Source organism: Amblyomma maculatum, chromosome 11 (assembly GCF_055883805.1).
Source record: "Amblyomma maculatum isolate TAMU_Amacu chromosome 11, ASM5588380v1, whole genome shotgun sequence".
Lineage (NCBI taxonomy): Eukaryota > Metazoa > Arthropoda > Arachnida > Ixodida > Ixodidae > Amblyomma > Amblyomma maculatum.
The window spans coordinates 65,709,994-65,728,742 of record NC_139354.1 but is presented as its reverse complement, the minus strand read 5'-3'; the positions used below and the strand labels follow the sequence as shown (position 1 = coordinate 65,728,742).

General features: G+C 43.9%; 1 protein-coding gene across 2 annotated transcripts in view; it reads right to left on the bottom strand.

Annotated features, from left to right (window-relative positions):
* LOC146174002 (venom metalloproteinase BumaMPs1-like) overlaps positions 1–18,749 on the bottom strand; it is a 50,896-nt gene that overhangs the window by 31,349 nt on the left and 798 nt on the right. For both annotated transcript variants that reach the window (XM_084583579.1, XM_084583580.1), the window contains exons 2-9: positions 14,132–14,304; positions 12,092–12,181; positions 10,963–11,086; positions 4,711–4,767; positions 4,521–4,639; positions 449–520; positions 230–369; positions 109–158 (exon numbers count right to left, since the gene is read on the bottom strand). In XM_084583579.1, the coding sequence (XP_084439705.1) occupies positions 109–158; positions 230–369; positions 449–520; positions 4,521–4,639; positions 4,711–4,767; positions 10,963–11,086; positions 12,092–12,181; positions 14,132–14,304 (825 nt within the window). The remainder of the gene's footprint in view (positions 1–108; positions 159–229; positions 370–448; positions 521–4,520; positions 4,640–4,710; positions 4,768–10,962; positions 11,087–12,091; positions 12,182–14,131; positions 14,305–18,749) is intronic.

Sequence of the window (18,749 nt, the reverse complement as noted above, 5' to 3'; positions counted from 1 at the left end):
ATGAGCACTTGCTTCCTCGCTTTTGTAGAAACATGTAAATAGAGTTGCTTCTTCTTGCCCCAGTATGCACTTGAGTTGTAATTGGCAAAACTACCAGAAAAAGCTTACCACGCTGGCCTCTATTCCATCCACTGAAGTCGTTGGAAACCATATCGAAGCTGAAAAAGAGAGAATAAAATATATACCTCAGCTAAGTGCGCGTTTACTAAACCACGTCGGATATTCTCACCCTGTCGTTAAGTAAACAAGATCATAAACGCCGTATTTTGCGTAGTTTCGGTAAACGTAACGCTGCAGTCTCAGGAGAGTGTTCGTTCCATCGACTTGGTTCCCGCCGACATGCACAAAAATATTTCCTTCTTCACTTTGCTGCAAAACGTTCGGAATTAATCATCAGGGCCAAGCAAAAAATCACGCAAACCCCAAAACAAATACAGGGAAACATTACCACAGGAACCTCGATAGCGCGTAAGACGACTTTTACACGTGGCTCTGATACTGTCGTATACTTCAAATTCACCTGTGGCAAAAAAAGAAATGAATTTTTCAGATCAGTATATAAGACACATCAAATCTAAGCATTCGTAGAGGGTCACGTGAGGTGTACTCGTTTTTGTGAGAATCCTCCAACACTTAAAGAAGTTGAACATTATTATGAGTTTGATTCTTCCACTCTTCTAGGCTATCTGGCCAATATTACATGAACTCTTCAGATTACCCAACGATTTGGGCCAAGCGCAGCTCATATCTGGATACATGCTGTAAGGTGTAAGGATCCAGCGTCAGCACGAAAGAGCTATATCATAGACAGAGGTTTAACAAGGGACGCTATATGTGTGAATTTCTTATCGTGAAACATTCATCAAGCCGGAATATCAATATTTCTGATATATAGTTCTGTACACAGGAAGAACCCTTTACAAAGTGAAGAACTTCCAATTTCTCGGTTGAGGTACTATGGTGCACATAATGGCAAACTCAGCCTTTCTTCATCGTGAGCGAAACACCAACGTCATGTTTCTTCTAAAACTGCTGATAGTACTCGGCATTGTTATTGTGAAGAAATTAGGTCGTTTAAATTATTCATGGACATGGCAAGGTTTGGTTTGTTTGGATTGGTTTGTAGGGTTTAACGTCCCAAAGCGACTCAGACTATTAGAGACGCCGTAGTGGAGGACTCCGGAAATTTCGACCACCTGGGGTTCTTTAACGTGCACTGACATCGTACAACATACGGGCGCCTTGCTTTTCGCCTCCATGGAAAAGCGGCCGCCGAGGCCGGGATTCGATCCCGCATCCTTGGGAACAGTGGTCAAGCGCCGTAACCACTGTGCCACCCCGGTGGGCAACCGTCTTATTATTAAGGGCCGCGACCATAGGCCAACCCAACTGGACCTCTGAAAAATGCGATATTTTTCTGCTCCGAGGTGAGAAGGGCGTGTGACCTACTTATCTACTCCAAACGTCTACATCCTTTATATAAGACAGGAGTAAGATAAATAAGGATATAATAACTTAAACTTTGTAGTGTACCTACATATACTAAGCATGATATGTCATTAGAAAGATCTAAGCATCATGTCATTTATATCTCGGGATGGTAAATGATTTTAGTGTTTTGTTACGTGTTCCAAAAGGTTAAACTTCGTGCATGCACGTTCTTGTTGCGGAAGCAGCACTACGCTAGTTGCCGAGCCATTTCGCGGAGCCCCCGATGAGACAAGTTGCGCATGCGGGAGGAGGGAGTGAGGTCACATAGAGCACTGCTGGAGAGCCGGGTCAGAGCCGCCGCATTCTCCTCCGCTGCGCGAGTGACTCAGAGATGCCGCATAGTGGCGTCGCCGTGCCAGCTGTGCATGCGCCAGGAGTGTGTGACGTCACACGTTGCCCAGCCACCACCGACACATCCGCTGCGGGGTGGCTCAGAGGTGCCGCTACTCGGAATGGCCATTGATCAAACCACAACCATTTTTTGTGTTCCGTACCCATGCCTCTATAACAATAAACCTCATTAGTTCGTTTCAAATGTTGAAATCCGTTCATATCATTGAGTGCATTTCAAGTGTCATATAACTATGGTTTTAGACATTAAGCTCTTTTTAACATAATAATTCTTTGCGTTAAAAACACATAACAGCTGCATGTCTAGGGAGAATAGTGGTAACAGTTTTGGAGTTTATGTATGCATCCCGTAAACGTAGGTTAAATTGATATTAAAGTTCATGATCGAAAAGGATCCATTGACACACATGGTTCACTAATAACCTGTAAAATGCAGAAAACTAAAAGGATCAGTCTGGTGCCACACGCTACACTCAACTTCGTCCTCGTTTTCTTCGGTCGCAGAGGCACGCGGCATGTAAAGTACGTAGGCAAGTGTTCTACTAAGGAGTTCAGTCAGTCCGGTCGTTTGCGAATGATAAGTAGTAGTCCTACAATGACATTTGTGGGTAAGCGCGAAGCGAGCCTTCATTAGTTAGGCCGTAAAGGCTGTACCGCGGGCCAACGTTCACCGTGGCGCAGTACGGTGGTATTGAGTAAACTTGGGCCAAATCAGTAGCAGTTGCACGGGAAAGCTGCTGTGCCTCGGCATAACGCAGTAAGTTGTCCTTCGCTACCACGATTCTTTCCCTGATGCGGATGTTGGGAAAGGGTCCTCACGATCCATACCCACTTGCTGGAAAAGAACTGTCGGCAAAAGTATCGGTTTAGGAAGCCCTGCAGGTTCAGCGGAGCTGTCTTTTATGGTTAGCAATCTGAGCATATTCGCACGTTGCGCTGGACTGATGGAAAAAAGTAATTTTCTCGAATACGTGCTAATATACGAGGGACTCCTAAATTACAACCCAAAGGCTCATCGTGGCATGCATGCATGGAAGATTTTAGGTCGGAATTTGGGTAGCATAACGAGAAGGTTTCCTTATTATGAAAATTTCTCTAGTACAGGATGCGATTTCGAAGGTTGTATGAGCATAAACCCCTGGTGAAATCACATGGAACAGCGGAATCATGGCCTTCTAGATTCTCAATTATCTGGCGTAATTCGGAGTGAGCGCGTAGACGCTGGCCTATGACTACATCAAGAAACGGCAAGTCATCTTCGGTGTCATGCGGGGCAGCATCAACAGGTGCACACGACAAGCAGTCGGCGTCGCTGTGTTTACGTTCCCTCTTGTACACAACCGTATGATCATATTATTGCAAATCTTCCAGAGGTACCTGAGTCTGGCTAGCCAGCATAAGCAATTGTGATCACTCACAGCTCTGAAAAGGCCTACGTAGAGATGGGGTGGCAGCAGGCTTATCGCCCATACTACCACCAGACATTCTTTTTTGTGGTTGAGTAGCTCACTTCTGCTTTTGAAAGAGAGCGGCCTTCGCAAGCTATAACTTTCTCAGTGCTTACTTGCCGCTGAATCAGAACAGCACCGAGTAAACCATTACTGGAATCAGTAGGAATACCCGTGGCAGCGTGTCCATGAAAAATTGGCAAGTATCGTGGTGGTTTGCAGCCTCCGGCATAGCTCATTGAAGGCATTCTCTTCACCATCGTGCAATTCAAAAGTAACATTCTCTCGAGTAAGAACCGTAAGAGGCTAGGCTATCGCTGAAGACTTCTCAACGAAATGCTTGCAATAGGCACAAAGCCCCAAAAACCTTCCAAAAGATTGTTTGCCGCTTGAGCGCGGGAGCCGTTTTAAAGCGGCAGCCTTCTCGGGATCTAGTTTCACTACCTTGACACTAATACCTTGGACAAGAGAGCGGAGCCCCTGAAATCCAAGATGTTATATATGTGGTTTTATCGTCATGTTTGTTGAAAACGGTGCCTGTAGTACCATTCGCAGCTGGTCGTGATTAGTTATCCAAGAATTAGCGCTGGTTAGTGACTAGTAAGCTATTATTCAGTAATACTACACCACTCATGTAACTCGCTGGATGTGATGTAGGAGCGGTGCGACCACCACTCGGCTACCGGCACTGCGAAAATATGACTTAGCGGCTGGTATAGCTCTTGCTACAAACTCACAAGCCCAAACTGAGCGCATTTTGGTTCCTACGATGACAACAAAATGCGCTGTAAAAGACCATAAATATCATTCGCTTTGATAAACATCCTTGGGATGACAGAAATTGTAAACCATCCAGGTTGCCCCTAATAGGTTCGCCATGACTTCTTTGTAAAGCCACTTTGAGAATCGGCCTTTTTCCAATTGTAAACGCGCGCTGTGATTTGTAATATAAATTATTTTGACTACGCTCAGTTTTCATGCAACTCTTCTTGACTAATTTTCTATGTTGTAGTGTTGAGAATGTAGGACTGCATACATATGCAATTATAGGTGCAGGAAAACGCCTTCGTTTTAGTTTCCTATAGCATGTCCACCTACACTGTTGCGCGCCCTTTATGACATATCCGCACACAAGTGAGTGGCCCTTATTTTAAGGGGAAAATAGCTATCCGGAAAAACATAAAAGGAATGCAAGCCTGCAAAGCTGGAAAGCGGAAAGCAGTAACTTACAGCGTTCACAGTGATGACAAAGTAATTCAGCAAATCAAACACGGAGTCAAACTGGACTGCAAGTTCAGTGTCGACTATAATTATCAATTCCGGGTACACCACTTCTGGCAATCTGAAACCTTAAAAGAGGAACGCACAAAGATGACACAACAATTGTCTCTAGCAGTTCATAAAGCAGAATCTGACTTACGTATTCCGTAGGGCCGAGGCTGGGCAACAGTCATTCTGGGCTCGATCGTATTCAAACCTGGAACAAAATGGAATGTATGACAACAAAAACAAGCGCTATAAGATTGGCGTATATCATTTATAGCAACTCTATGTTTTTCGCGTCAAATGGTTTTCAATTCCTGAAGCGATCATCGTCACAGTTGGTGGCACTCCTTCGAGGCAATGCGAAGCTGGCTTTATGAACGTTTTAATAGGCCGCAACAAACACACGTTGCTTTGTTTCAGCCGCTTGCAATATTTCAGTTAGAAGGTGCTCATAGGCTCACAGCCCCCGACCAACAATCTCGCATGATCTTTCTTGATTGCGTCTGCTGTCATTCTGGTTGACTAAACTCTTTTTTTCACGTCACGCTCACGTATATCCGCGCCTGGAATTTAGTCTAACACCGGTATAGCAGCTCCAGCGCACCAGTCTCCCCGGTGAGTCCTTGGAGTTCTCTAGCACGGCCTTATACATCGGTGACACAAAACAAAAATTCCGAGAATACTGTTGAATCTACACTGCAGAAATGCGAAAGCTTGAGCGTTGCTGCATCACACGTTCTGATTATCATTACCTGTTTAAATGCATAGTCTTCATTCTAATTCTCATTATTTGCAGTATCATTCTCATCACTGCTATCATTGTCATGGTTCAGTTCAGTTCAGTCGTTCAGTCGTGTGCGACTCTTCGTGACCCTATGGACCATGTCACGCCACGCTCTCACTATCTTCCTAACATCACATAACTTCATCTGCAGTGCCTCGAGGATGCCATCTGTCCATCGCGTTCACTGCCTACCCCTTCTCCGGCGACCCTCAACCTTTTCAAACCTCAAATCTTTCTCCAGCGACTCCTCTCTTCTCATCAGATGACCAAAGTAGCTGAGCTTTAACTTTAGAATTTGACCCTCCAAAGAGCAGTCAGGGTTTATGGTTGACAATATCGACTGATTCGATCTTTTGGCATTCCAAGGAACTCTCAACAGTCTTCGACAGCACCAGAATTCAAACGCGTCAATTACTCGGCGGTCAGCCTTTTTCACAGTCCAACTCTCGCATCCATACATCACAACTGGAAAGACCATAGCACGAGTTATACGGATCTTGGTTGGCAGACTGCTCTTTACTAGGCGGTCAAGTATAACCATTGCTCTCTTTCCCAGAAGCAGGCGTCTGCTAATTTCATGGCTGCAGTCTCCTTCCGAGGTAATCTTGGAGCCCAAGAACAGAAAAGCTGTCACAGCTTCCACTTCTTGTCCATTGACGATCCAGGACTTGATAGGGCAAGACGCCATGATCTTTGTCTTTTTATGTTCAGATTAAGCCCAAACTTCTCACTGTCTTCTTGTACGCGCTTCAGAAGCCTCTTGAGTTCCACTTCACTTTCTGCCATTAAAGTGATATCATCCGCATATCTAAGGTTGTTGATACATTTTCCAGCATTCTTCACTCCAGCTGAAGACTCGTCCAGACCGGCCTTCCTTATGATCCACTCTGCATATAGGTTAAATAGGCAGGGCGACAGTATCCAGCCTTGCCTCACTTCTTTCTCGATCGGAAACCAATCAGTAAAACCATGCCCAGTTCTGACTGTGGCCTCTTGCCCTTCATACAGTTCCTGAGGAGACAGATGAGGTGAATTGGAACTCCCATCTCTTGGAGAGCTTGCCACAATCTGCTGTGATCTACGCAGTCAAACGCTTTCGCATAATCAATAAAGCAGAAGTATATGGGTTTCTGGAACTCCCTTGCTTTTTACATGATTCAGCGAAGGTTGGCAATTTGGTCTCTAGTTCCTCTGCCCTTGCGAAATCCAGCTTGTACGTCCGGGAGCTCCCGATCCACATACTGCTGCAGCCTACCTTGGAGGATTTTCAACATCACCTTGCTAGCATGCGAAATAAGCGCGATCGTGCGGTAGTTGGAACAATCTTTGGCACTGCCTTTCTTTGGAATGGGGATGTAAACTGACCTCCTCCAATCCTGTGGCCGCTGCAGGGTTGTCCAAATCTTCTGACATAATGTATGCAGAATGTTAACACCGTCACGGTTGAGGTTTTGAAGCAACTCAGCGGGAATGCCATCAATTCCGCTAGCTTTGTTCTTAACAAGGCTGGCTAAGGCCCATTCAACTTCACTGTTCAGGATGCCCGGCTCGAGATCAGTAATCACAACCGCCCTATGTGGGGTTTGCACATTCGGGTCCTTCTTGTACAGTTCTTCTGTGTATTCCTACCACCTCTTCTTTATCTCTGAGGCTTCAGTGAGGTCCTTGCCTCGTTTGTCCTTTATCACGCCCAGCTTAGCACAGAAGCTTCCTCTGATATCTTTGATTGTCTTATACAGAGCTCTTGTGTTCCTTAATTGGCTGTGGTCCTCAACTGCTTGGCACTGTGTGTTCAGGAAGGCATTGTTAACTCTCCTTGATTTTTTTTGAAAATCCGCATTGAGAAACTTTTATCTTTCTCTTTCCCCCATAACTTTTGCCATCCTCCTTTCCTCAGCTATTTGCGAAGCCTCTTCAGATAACCATTTTGCTTTCTTGCATATCTTTTGCTTTGGAACTACCTTAGTAGCAATTTCTTGTGTTATATTACGAACATCAGTCCACATCTCTTCGGGCTCTCTGTCTTCTAGATCTAATTCTTGAAATCGATTCCTCACTTCCACAGCATATTCTAATGGAATTTGATCCAGATCATACCTGAAAGGCTTTCAAGTTTTCTGCGTTTCCCTCAATCGAAGCTTAATTTTCGCAACAAGAAGCTGATGATCGGTGCCACAATCGGGCCCAGGCCTTGCTTTTACTGCTTGTATAGCGCTTCTCCATCTCTGCCGGCAAAGAATATAATCGATCTGATTCCTGTACAGACCGTCCGGTGAAGTCCATGTGTACAGGCGCCTCTTGTGCTGTTGAAAATGAGTATTCGCTGTGGTCAGGTTGTTTTCTTGATAAAACTCTACTAGCCTCTGCCCAGCTTCATTTGGCTCGCCAAGACCGAACTTGCCTATAATTCCGGATATTTCTTCCGTCCCGACCTTAGCATTCCAGTCTCCTATGAGAAACACGATGTCTGATGATGGGGTGCGGTCTAAAAGGCATTGTAGGTCCGCATAAAATCTCTCAACGTCAGCTTCTTCAGCAGTAGCGGTCGGTGCATAGACTTGGATAACTGTTATGTTAAAAGGGTGACCTTGGATCCGAAGTGAAATCATTCGGTCGTTTTTGGGGTTGTACCGTAGCACTGCTTTGCCCATTCTTCTGTTTACTATGAGAGCGACCCCATTCCTTCTCTTGGATTCGTGCCCACGATAAAAGCCATAATGGTCGCCGAAGTTAAATTCTCCCATTCCGGTCCACTTGAGCTCGCTGATACCCAAGATATCAATGTTCAATCTGTCCATTTTTCGCTTGACGACATCCAGTTTACCTTGCGTCATAGATCTTACATTCCATGTTGCTATGTGATATATCTCCTTGCAACATCGGACTTTCCGGTCGCTTCCCGACACATCCACAACTGAGCGTCCTTTTGGCTTTAGCCCAGCTGCTTCATTCGTCCTGGAGCTCCTGGGAATCGCCCTTTGTTCATCCTCAGTAACATGTGGGACGCCTTCCAACCTGGGGGGCTCATCTTCCGGCGCCATATCATCAATGGTATTGTGACTGGCCATAGGGTTTTCTTGGCAGGAAATACTGGAGTGGGTTGCCATTACCTTCTCCAGTGAATCACATTTTGTCAGAACTCTCTGCCGTGGCCTGTCTATCTTGGGTGGCCCTACACAGCAGAGCTCACGACTTCATCGAGTTTCGCAAGCCCCTCCGCCACGACAAGGCAGTGATCCATGAAGGTAGACATTGTCATGGTAGACAAGGAAATGTATGATGTACTGTTCGAAATCCCGGGCATTGCATATATTTAGTCTTGGCTAAGGATCCGAGGGATGGAGGATCGATTCCATGTGGAGACAGAATTTTTATTATTCTGATATCATCACAACAAAATTTTATTGACAGCTATAGTGTGACCGTGCGCAGGACGTATGAGCCACTGATTCTTTCTTTTTAAAATTGAGCTTTTCGACTATGTTAAGCATGGATATCGAGCATTACCTAAGGAGACCTTACCGGTAATGGAAAGACCGTTTGATTGGCATGTTCGCGTGATCTAATTTATCGATGCTGTCCCTACATGTTAATGTGCATACCACGAGATGGCACATGTCAATGACGTATTTATTTAGGTTGAATAGAACGCTATGAAGATGGATGGTAATGTAGAATGCACAGCGCTAGTGTTTCGCAGTTGGATATCGATGAATACTATGATATTTACAGCGAAGCGCGATGGAGCGTAGCCATTCTACAATGAGGCAGGATCGCATAGCACTGCATATTCTTGGACCACAGAATCATAGGTAAGAGTCCTGACCGTGGAGCCCAATTCTTTTAAATGGCAGCATGTCGAGTCATGGTTAATCTTACTCAGGGAGGCCACAATGAATAAGGATCAGGGAAAGGTACCCTCCGCGGCTGACATCCATATCAGCCGCCCCTGATTAAGGGACCTCATAGGACCCCAAGGGTTGGGTTAGAACAACGTTTTTCTGTTGCGCCTAAGGTTTTCTCAAACTCTCATTTTGATTCACAAGTCCAACTATTCGGATTTCCGCCGAAGCTTTTCTCTTTCAAAAAATGTGCTTCTTCTCTTTAATCGGTAACATCGTATCGGCCTAACCCTGCATCAAACTCAACAATAAAATAAATGATAAGAGTGTGTTAAAAATCAATTAGTGACTATGTTTATTTGCTTCTAAATACCAAGGTTTTTCCCTACAACTCGTAAGTTCCCGACAACTCGTTCTGTTAGCAGGCAGTATTTTCAGGAGTAATAAAAAGTGTCCTCTGAAACGCCCCGTATAATGATCTACTAAAACGTTTATTTATACCCATTTTCGTAGTCGAAAAAATTTAGGTATCTAACACGGGCGTCCTTCATAGCCTGTGTCATTTTGAGGCGTTAACCAATATAAACCGAACCAACGCCTATGCGTTGATAAGTAATTATTTCGTGGATACAAATTCAGCCAATGACGCAGACATGAATCAGGGCATGAGGCACACATTATATAATTAAGTTACAGTCCAGTCTTTAACACCGGCCGACCTTGCTTTGTGGCTTCTCATAGACGCTAAAACGATGATTAATAAATTTAAGGTCATAAAAGACGCAGTAAGATTCACTGCCCGGTGGAGATCTCTAAAACAGGCATCCCCGTCTTAAAGAGGGAACGAAAGTTTCCATTGCTCTTGGAGGGTGGTGAGAGCTAGTGAGGACCGAAAATAAAACAGAAAGCAGAAAACAAAAGCAAGCTGTTGTTCATAGCGAAGATATTGCGCCACTGTTTTTTGAGGAAAAGAACATCAGTAAGTGAAGGAATATGTGCGTTGCCAACTAGGTAATTGTGTGATCATTGACTACGTAATGCGAACAGAATCACAACCGCTACAGTGTCCGTCCTAATACTGTAGCTTGAGCGTCCCTAAGTTATTGTTTGTGCGCTACCCCCTGCGTACTCTGCGCATTGAAAAAAATATGTGCAACACGACAGTTTCATTAAGCGTGTATTGACACTAAGAAGTATTAGGATTTACAGTAAGGTATCAATGAATATGTTTGACATATTTTAACTCTGTCAAAGCGTTGAAGCATGCGTTCAACACTCTCATGGAGAAAGAGATGAAATACAGCTCCACTTGTAGTTAACCTTGAACCCAATGCCGCGGGATGCAATCCGTTTCGGGCACATTTCTGAAGAATGCGGGAAGCATGGTGTTCCGCTATGATCCAAAGACAGTACACGGTAAGAAAGTCGTGTAGCCAAAATTTCCAGAGTAGAATTTGAAACGGTAAATACTATAACCACTCTCTTGCAAACTATTTTGAATAAATCTCACTTCACAATCCTTAATCTAGCGACACTTTCCCTCTCATAGGTTCCAGAAGGTTTTTTTTCGCTCATTACTTGATCAACCACAACGCATCGGGAATTTTTTTTTATATTTTGCCTTTTCTTAAAAGTGGCTCGTTTCACTACGATATGAAAATATTTCATTATTGTAGGCTTCAATGTTTTAAATCACATTCTGCGTCCTATCCATGCCATTATAAAGATATTAAAAATAAATATTTTTCAGATTTCTTATTTTTGCATGAGGCATACACACCTGTAAATCCATTTACCATTTCATCATGATGTTGCTCATAGAGAATATGCGGAATATGGCCTTCCGGTGTTCTTTCTTGCTCAAGCATCGGTTTTATTCTCTGGTTAAAGCTCAAAACGCCTTCCTGGTCAGTGGAGAAAAATGCAATTTGTGACTCAGAATCACTTCTCTGCCAGAACAGGGTTGTTTCGTTTCTTCACTTCATGTAATTTATTTCAGAGTATTTGCAAGAAAATAGATACAGAAAGGTAAACACTTGTTGTTCGGTGCCCTAATTGTTCCTGACTTACTTTACATGTTCAGGGAAAGGTGCCAAATAATGACTAATAAAGGAGACAAGCGTAATAACATTGTAACAACATGATTCAAATAATATTTTGCTCATGACAGAAGGGCTGTGATCGTGCGAAGGTGCGAACATATATTCGGCATCAAGGTAAGAATCTAGTAGGCGCGGGAAAGCTTTTGAATTTCTTTATGACCAGGATTGGTTCTTGAAACCGACATTAACTACTTTTCATAAAGGTGCATATTATATTAGCCTATTATTAGCGTATTATGTCCTTAGTTGCTAAGTTTGTTATTTAATTGTTTGTACCCTTTGAAGAACAGTGATATTTGCGTGAGAGGTATCGTTATATTCCAAACATTATGTTATAGGCAATTACGTTTCTGAGTGCTCTAAACTTTGTGGGTTAGAGTTGATATTGATTTTTTACATCAAATCAACCAATAGCTTTCTGCAAACAACGCACGAAAAAAACAAAATATTTGCGATCTTTTTCGGTATCTTCTTCTGAAACAGTCTAAGAATTTCGAAGAAGGAATCAGGCCCTAAAGTACTCAAATGCTCATGTAATACACAACAGAACAATTGTGTATTGCATACAATACATTTAAAAACAATAGCCAGTAAAGCTTTTAATACGTGAAGTGGGTGTTTCTGAATTAACATCGCTCTTTAAATTCCCAGAATATATTTCATCGTTTAACACAGCAACAATGGAAATAAAATTGGTCGTGATATGATTAAAAAAAATATTGCAAGAATAGACTGCACTATGAAAACAACGCCTCTTTTCAAGCAAACGTTAAGTGGAAGGATGGTGATAAATGGTGGGTGTCATACCAATCTCAGTCCGTCTTCTTCATCTACCATAAGGGAAGCTAAGTACTTGGTGTCTTGGTAGAGCTTTCTTTCAAGTTCTTCGCCATTTAACTGAAACAGCAATGGGATACGTGCGCATTTGTAAATTTATCATTGATTAATCAGCAAAACCGATACTTTGCTCAAACGGTCAGGTTTCTGTAGAACTTACACACTGATATTTTTTCAGGGGTTTTTCACTGATCACTGGAATTTCGTACTCATTTTTCTTTATTGTGAAGTTTTGATAATCAGAAGAGCCATGCTTTCTCCATATTGGAGGCAACAAATTAAAAAACGTTTAGATGATGGAAGATTAACAAATGGTTACAAATATTTTCTTTACACTGAAACTAGAATTTTCCCCCGATTGCCAGCATCCAACCTTTTTTAAATCTGAAAAACTTCACAGGTACGCGTATGGTAAAACATGTCTCTGTCGTAAGTAACCGTGTTTATGCTAAACTAGATACTCGGCCTGTATTTTATGTCAGCCAAGGTGATATGCAGTTGTGAACCACCCCCTTAAGGAGCCACAATTGCGTATATGGCTCTAGAGATTGCTATCACGGTGCCCCATAATTTTTGAGTGAAAGGGAAATCGAGAAGGGCAATTATATGGATATTTTGTGCTGGCTAAGCCAGTATTTTCAGACATCAACGTGACTTTTCTGGCCCTATAGCTGAACTATTGGTGGACACAAGAAATGAGGTGAAAATTTCTGTCCAGTTGGTGGTCAAGAAACATTTGATAGTTAAAATTTAGCGTTTTATGTAAAGGACTTGGCTCTAAGAAAAGATTGTATCCGGCTTTAGTAAGAGTCATGTCACTTTTCAAGAATTTCTGGAGTGTGGTAAACCTGGGCGCTCTCACAAAGATATTTTCAATCAAGACTTTCAACAAGCGCATGACCTAGATTGGCCACAAATTAACACCATTCATTGCGCAAAAATGTGTGTTGCTTCCGCTTCATGCCCTCTCTCCTGCATGGACTTGTACCTACAGGAGCAAACAGCACTGCAGCACCCATTGTACAAAGATAATCATGTGACAAGCACCCAATGGAGTAAGGCATAGGAATTGATGTCTCTTCGCTACATGCGCTCTTACAAGGTAGAGCGTGGCGGACGAATTTATCTGCAATACGGGGAGACCTTTTAACATTCAATATTGCTGTTACTCAGAGCCAGCTTATAATCTAAATCTATTATGCACTCAAGGTTATTGTTTAAAAGTAAACTTTTTGGATTGTTTTAACCAGCAACAATTTAACTGTTTCTTGATATCACCCAACCTGGGCACTGCAACGCGGATGAGCCATTTTGTTTGTCTAAAAAAAAAACAGTATTTAAACATTTACTTTAGCTTTGCTGAAACACATTTATAGAACTACTTGTTTGTGGGCAAACCATTCAGGCGGTAACATTGGGTGCTGAAGAAGCTCAAGAGGCTTGCTGAAAATAACAAATTCCAGACCCACTGATGACAAATTTCAAAACGAACAATCTATTTTTCATAGCTGCCGTACTGTGCACCCGAGGCAGCGTTCCAGTACTCTAAGTTTTACTTTCTAAAGCCTTCCCAGTGCCCCATCGTATGTAGTCGTCTGACAACTCCGAAGCTCCTACTTGGCACGGCTGAGAATAGAGACGTATATGCAAAACTATCTTTAAATAATACGCTGTTGAGTTTTTATTCTGACCAAGGAATCACGAATCACGAACCGGAAACAGTGCTCATGGTCTATTAGAAACCAATAGTTTGCCGCTTTCCTTCCAAACCTTGTTTTTTGCGGCATTTGTCGTAACTGCTTGCGCGTAACTGCGCAATTTACCACAGATCAAAGACCACAAATTCCACTTTACATCGATGATCACTCCATTAAGAGATGCAAAAGTGAAAAATTCAATCATGCTTAAAGGGGTGAGGGTCACCATAATTTCGCCAGCACAGGCAATCACAATGTTTTTGATTCAACCGCATGCACACAAATCTTGCAAGAAAAATGCTTTGAAGCTTACGTAGGTATGCTGCATGACATCTCCTTGATACGTTCGAAGCAAAAGCTCCTTGTCCATAACTGAGCTCTTCTCCAACGTCAGCGTTATGCCTTCTGTTATTTGGATTATCTTAAGTCCATGTTCACTGCGGCTTTCAAGGAGTCGTGGAAAAACAATGGCTTTTTCTCCAGGTGCTGGTGAAGAAATAGTTGGAGCAATACTATTTTCAACTATTTATGCTGCACAGAGATGCATTAACTGTAAATAGATTCTCAACATCCGTGCATGCACAAAACAGCATCCTGTCCCCTTTTTTATGTTTTAATCGTTCCTAAAAAGACTGAGAATGTACACATGCGCTTATGTCCCAGGTCCTGTAGCAGATCAAAAGCACAGCAAGACACGTCAAGCGCCCGTTATTCGCTATGAGCCATGCTTTCTCTCTATATATACGACAGTTTTAACTGATTTTCGTGCACAATATGCCTATTACTGCAACACTGAATTCGACTCATAGTGAATATGAATGAAAGAAAACATAATATATATAACGATCGCCAAAAAAATCTATGAAAATGTGCTTGTGGTAGGAATGCCGTGTTTGATTCATGATTCGAGGGCTCCGAAGAGCTCGACTGCGATCGAATCGTTCCATCTAAAATATCTGCCTAAGTAGGCAGCTTTTTTCATGGCACATTGTTGCCTTACGTCACACACCCAGCCTACTCATCCGTATCTGGCCTTTCACCAGCCATTTAGCATTGAAAGAAGCTTGCGATTAGCTTGTTTCTATTAATTGTCCACCTCCTTTTGTGATCGCGTCGCGTTGGGTACCGCTCTGTTCCTGAGTAAGCTTGCGTTGCTAGGCATTCACCTACAGCGTACTCGTAAAGTAGCATTTTTTGTGCCAGCCTTCGCTAGTGTGCACATAATAACACGAAAGGCACCATAATTAAACCTCATTATAACGAGCGGAGCACCTGCCCCGTATGGGTTTGTGGTTGAAATCAGCACCAGGCTACTGAACTCTTGTTCGAAACCGAGTGCTTTGAATCCGCTACGGTGGTTCCTACTTTGCAGTGCGTAAGCACTAAGCACATTGCTAAATCACCATTAAAGAAATTATCCCCTAGTTTGACCTTGCGAGGCCTTTAAGGTCATTAGCCGCCAACTGGAGATCTTGGGAGTTACAAAGAAGACGAGATAAAATCTCATAAAGAGGGGGAAAATGCCATTTATTTCGACCAGTGCAATCAAAAGAGGGCAGATTTGCACCGCAGCTGCTCTTTTCATCGGCGGAGGCACAGAACGACACGGCAGCATGCAGGCAGAGCTCCACTGACAATATAGCTCTGCAATTTGCTGTCGGAGCAGTGTAGTGAGGCCCCTCAGGCTTCTATCGTGTGTGTGACATAATACAATGCTTCGCTATTCAGCATCATGTATGCCATATGTGCTATCTAAATGCAACAACTACATTGCGGCTTTAAAGCCTCTTTTCGTAACTTTATAAACGGAGTCGTGTTAGGAAATATTTCTTGTCCGCTATTTAACCAACGAAACTTCCTTCTTTCGACTGAACCCTTTGTCGAATGTTTGCACTGAATAGGCACATATTTTTTTGCCATCTGGGACCTGTTTACTGTCAAATTATTCTACATGGTCCGATGAAAATGTCTTACGGTCATTTATAGGAACGTTAACAGGTACTATAGTGACAACTGAACCTCGTGGAAACTGATTCAGCTCATTCTACAGGAGTCGCTACGGTGGTAGATTAACTCGTACTTTATGAACTAGCTATGACACCAGTTACTGAAGTGCCTCTGTTACTTGACTAATTATGATGCCGCTCATGCTACCACAAGCTGCATAGATGCAGAGAGCGCAGTTTGATTGATTACTTGATTGATTACGCAGTTTGATTTTGTCTCCTGGATGATTTCAAGTCTCTTCGCTATGTGTATTTTGGGTGCCCTCTATGTAGGAAAATGTGCTGCCCTTTGGAGGGATATTTCACTTCACCCTTTGTTTCTAGAATACAACTTCGATGCATACTCCCAAAAATCTCTGGTGCAAATACCATGTTTGATAGTTCCCAAAATCAGGGTCCTGGGACTGCTTCTAAACAAGAACGGCCACAACGACGGCACCATCAACAAGATTACCACCAAGGCAATGGACGCTATCCGGCTCATACACCGAGTCTCAGCACGACGGGCAGGCATGCGTGAAGACAGCCTTCTGCGCCTCGTCCAGTAGTTTGTGATCAGTCACATCGCCTACGTTGCGCCTACCTGAACTGGCAGGTCACTGATGGGACAAAGATAAACACGCTGATCAGACCGGCTTACAAGACGGCGCTGGGATTAATGGGGACCATGAGTACGGATCGGCTCGTGGAGCTCGACGTCCATAACACCTTAGAAGACATAGCCGAGGGGCAGCTCACTGCGCAAATGGAGCACCTCTCAACCACCAAGACAGGCCGCAGTATACTGACGCCCCTGGGTTACAATCCCCGAGCTCCCAGTCGGCAATCGTGCTCGATCAGCGATGAGGCGCGGGCCCACAATCACGTGGAACCCATGCCGAAGAACTTGGACCCCGAGTAAACCCAAGAACGCCGACAGGCGCGGGCCAAAATCGTCGAACAACACGCCCAGGACCCGCACGCCCGGTACGTGGACGCCGTGGAATACAAGCGAGAAGTATTCGTGGCAGTAGCTGTTGTGGCGGGTACCGGTATCAAGACAACGACAGCGAGCGTGCGGTGCACGGACTCCACAGACGCCGAGGAGGTTGCCATCACTCTGGCGATCTCGGAGGCCGAGTGTCGCACCGTGCTCAGCGACTCAATGAAAGCTTTGCGCAACTTTGCCAAGGGGCGAGCGTGCTCGTCGGCGGCTGCCTTCATCAGTAAGCTCCAGTTCCAAGACCGCGGCAGCACTATCCGCTTCAAGTGGTTCCCGGCGCACGCGGGAGATGGTGCATCCTCACTCAATCACAACGAGACGGCCCATTCGGCGGCGCGTACGCTTACCTTCCGCGCCCCCGAAAGTGAGCGTTCCGAGTGGTGGTTCCAAACAAAGGACCGAATTACCAGTTACGAAGAAGTAAATAAGTGTTACCGCGTAGCTCGACGGACAATGCCGCTGCCTCACCCGGCACTTAGTCGGGAAGAGGCGGTCATCCTAAGGCAAATACAAACTGGGTCACTCCTCGCCCCGGCCGTGTATACACGTCGTCCACCCAGACATCTACACGAGTGATATGTGCAGTGTATGTCAAGGCGGTCCGGCGGGCCAATGGCACATCATGTGGGACTGTGCCAGGTTCCCGACCGAAGCTGCATCCAAGACATACCCGGCGGAACTTCAAAGTGCTGTGCAAAGTACAGACAAAAACATTCAAGAATGGGCCGTCCAGCAGGCCCGGGGTGCGTTTGAAAAACACAAGCCTCTCAACCCACCACAAACGGGCCAAAATGAGGCAATGTTGAGTAGGGCATAACGCCGGGTCGACGCTTGGCCAACGTCACGACGCTTTAAACCGTCGTTTGCTGGCATCTTAATAAAGTGATACATACACACATTGTCGTTTTTGCCCCTATTGTCTTCTTTGCCCCTACCGCCCTCCACATTTCCTCCCTCACATCTGTCACACATGAGAAGTAATTTAGCGGATTTTAGGCACTCTCATATTCTGATTTGTTTCGTCGCCTGTGTTATTCCTCTCTCTTCTATTTAATAAAAACAATTTTAAACATAGAAATATGACTTCTTTTCTACTTTACTGCAATTTGAAAGCCTTATACAACCATTCAGAGCTTTACGAAGAGAACTTCTATGTAAGAGCACACATCAATAAAAGCGATTTTTATGAGCTCGGCGGCGGCGTTATTAAGGAGTGAGCCCGAAACATGTCCTTGGGCTCAACAATAGCAGTTATGCTGGGAAACATTGCATGACTGAAAACAAATTACGAGGGACTTAAGCGACTAATCTACTCAGGCGAAAGCCTGAGTGCCGCATTCTGCTACGCAACTGGCACTAATTACTAATTGTTCCAAGAAATATGTGCCCATTTTTTAATTAACTCATTCAGTAATCAGACATTAAGTGCGTATTTATTGAGATATTTATTAGTTAATAATTATTCGTTTATTAGGTAAATATTACGCTGCATATTCAGTCATCTAATCAATTGTTATAATTAACCAATTATCCATTAGTTTGTGGTGGTGTTCTTCGATTGGTCGAGGTCTCTATGACGTAATCCCGCCTTGGCCAATCAGAGCCGCCGCACAAGCGGGACACATTTTCTCCACAACAGCATGAGAAATTAAAGGCTTTCGCCTCAAAACCTGGAGCCCTCCACCGTGGCTTCTGAAGCCATCTTCACACGCTTTAACATTACCTATTAATTGGCCTGCCAAGTTCTGTTTAGGAACGAAAATGCTTCAAAGCAGACACATTAAACATGCAATTTAAGGATTTATTACGCTTTTCTCCCCCAAACTAATAGCATTTTAGAATAAGCTCTACCTCCATGATGTCACCATCAAACCTACAATCGGTGAAGGAGGCGAACATGAGATTTCTGGGAGGCTAAGGTAGTTTCATACTTACATAATTCC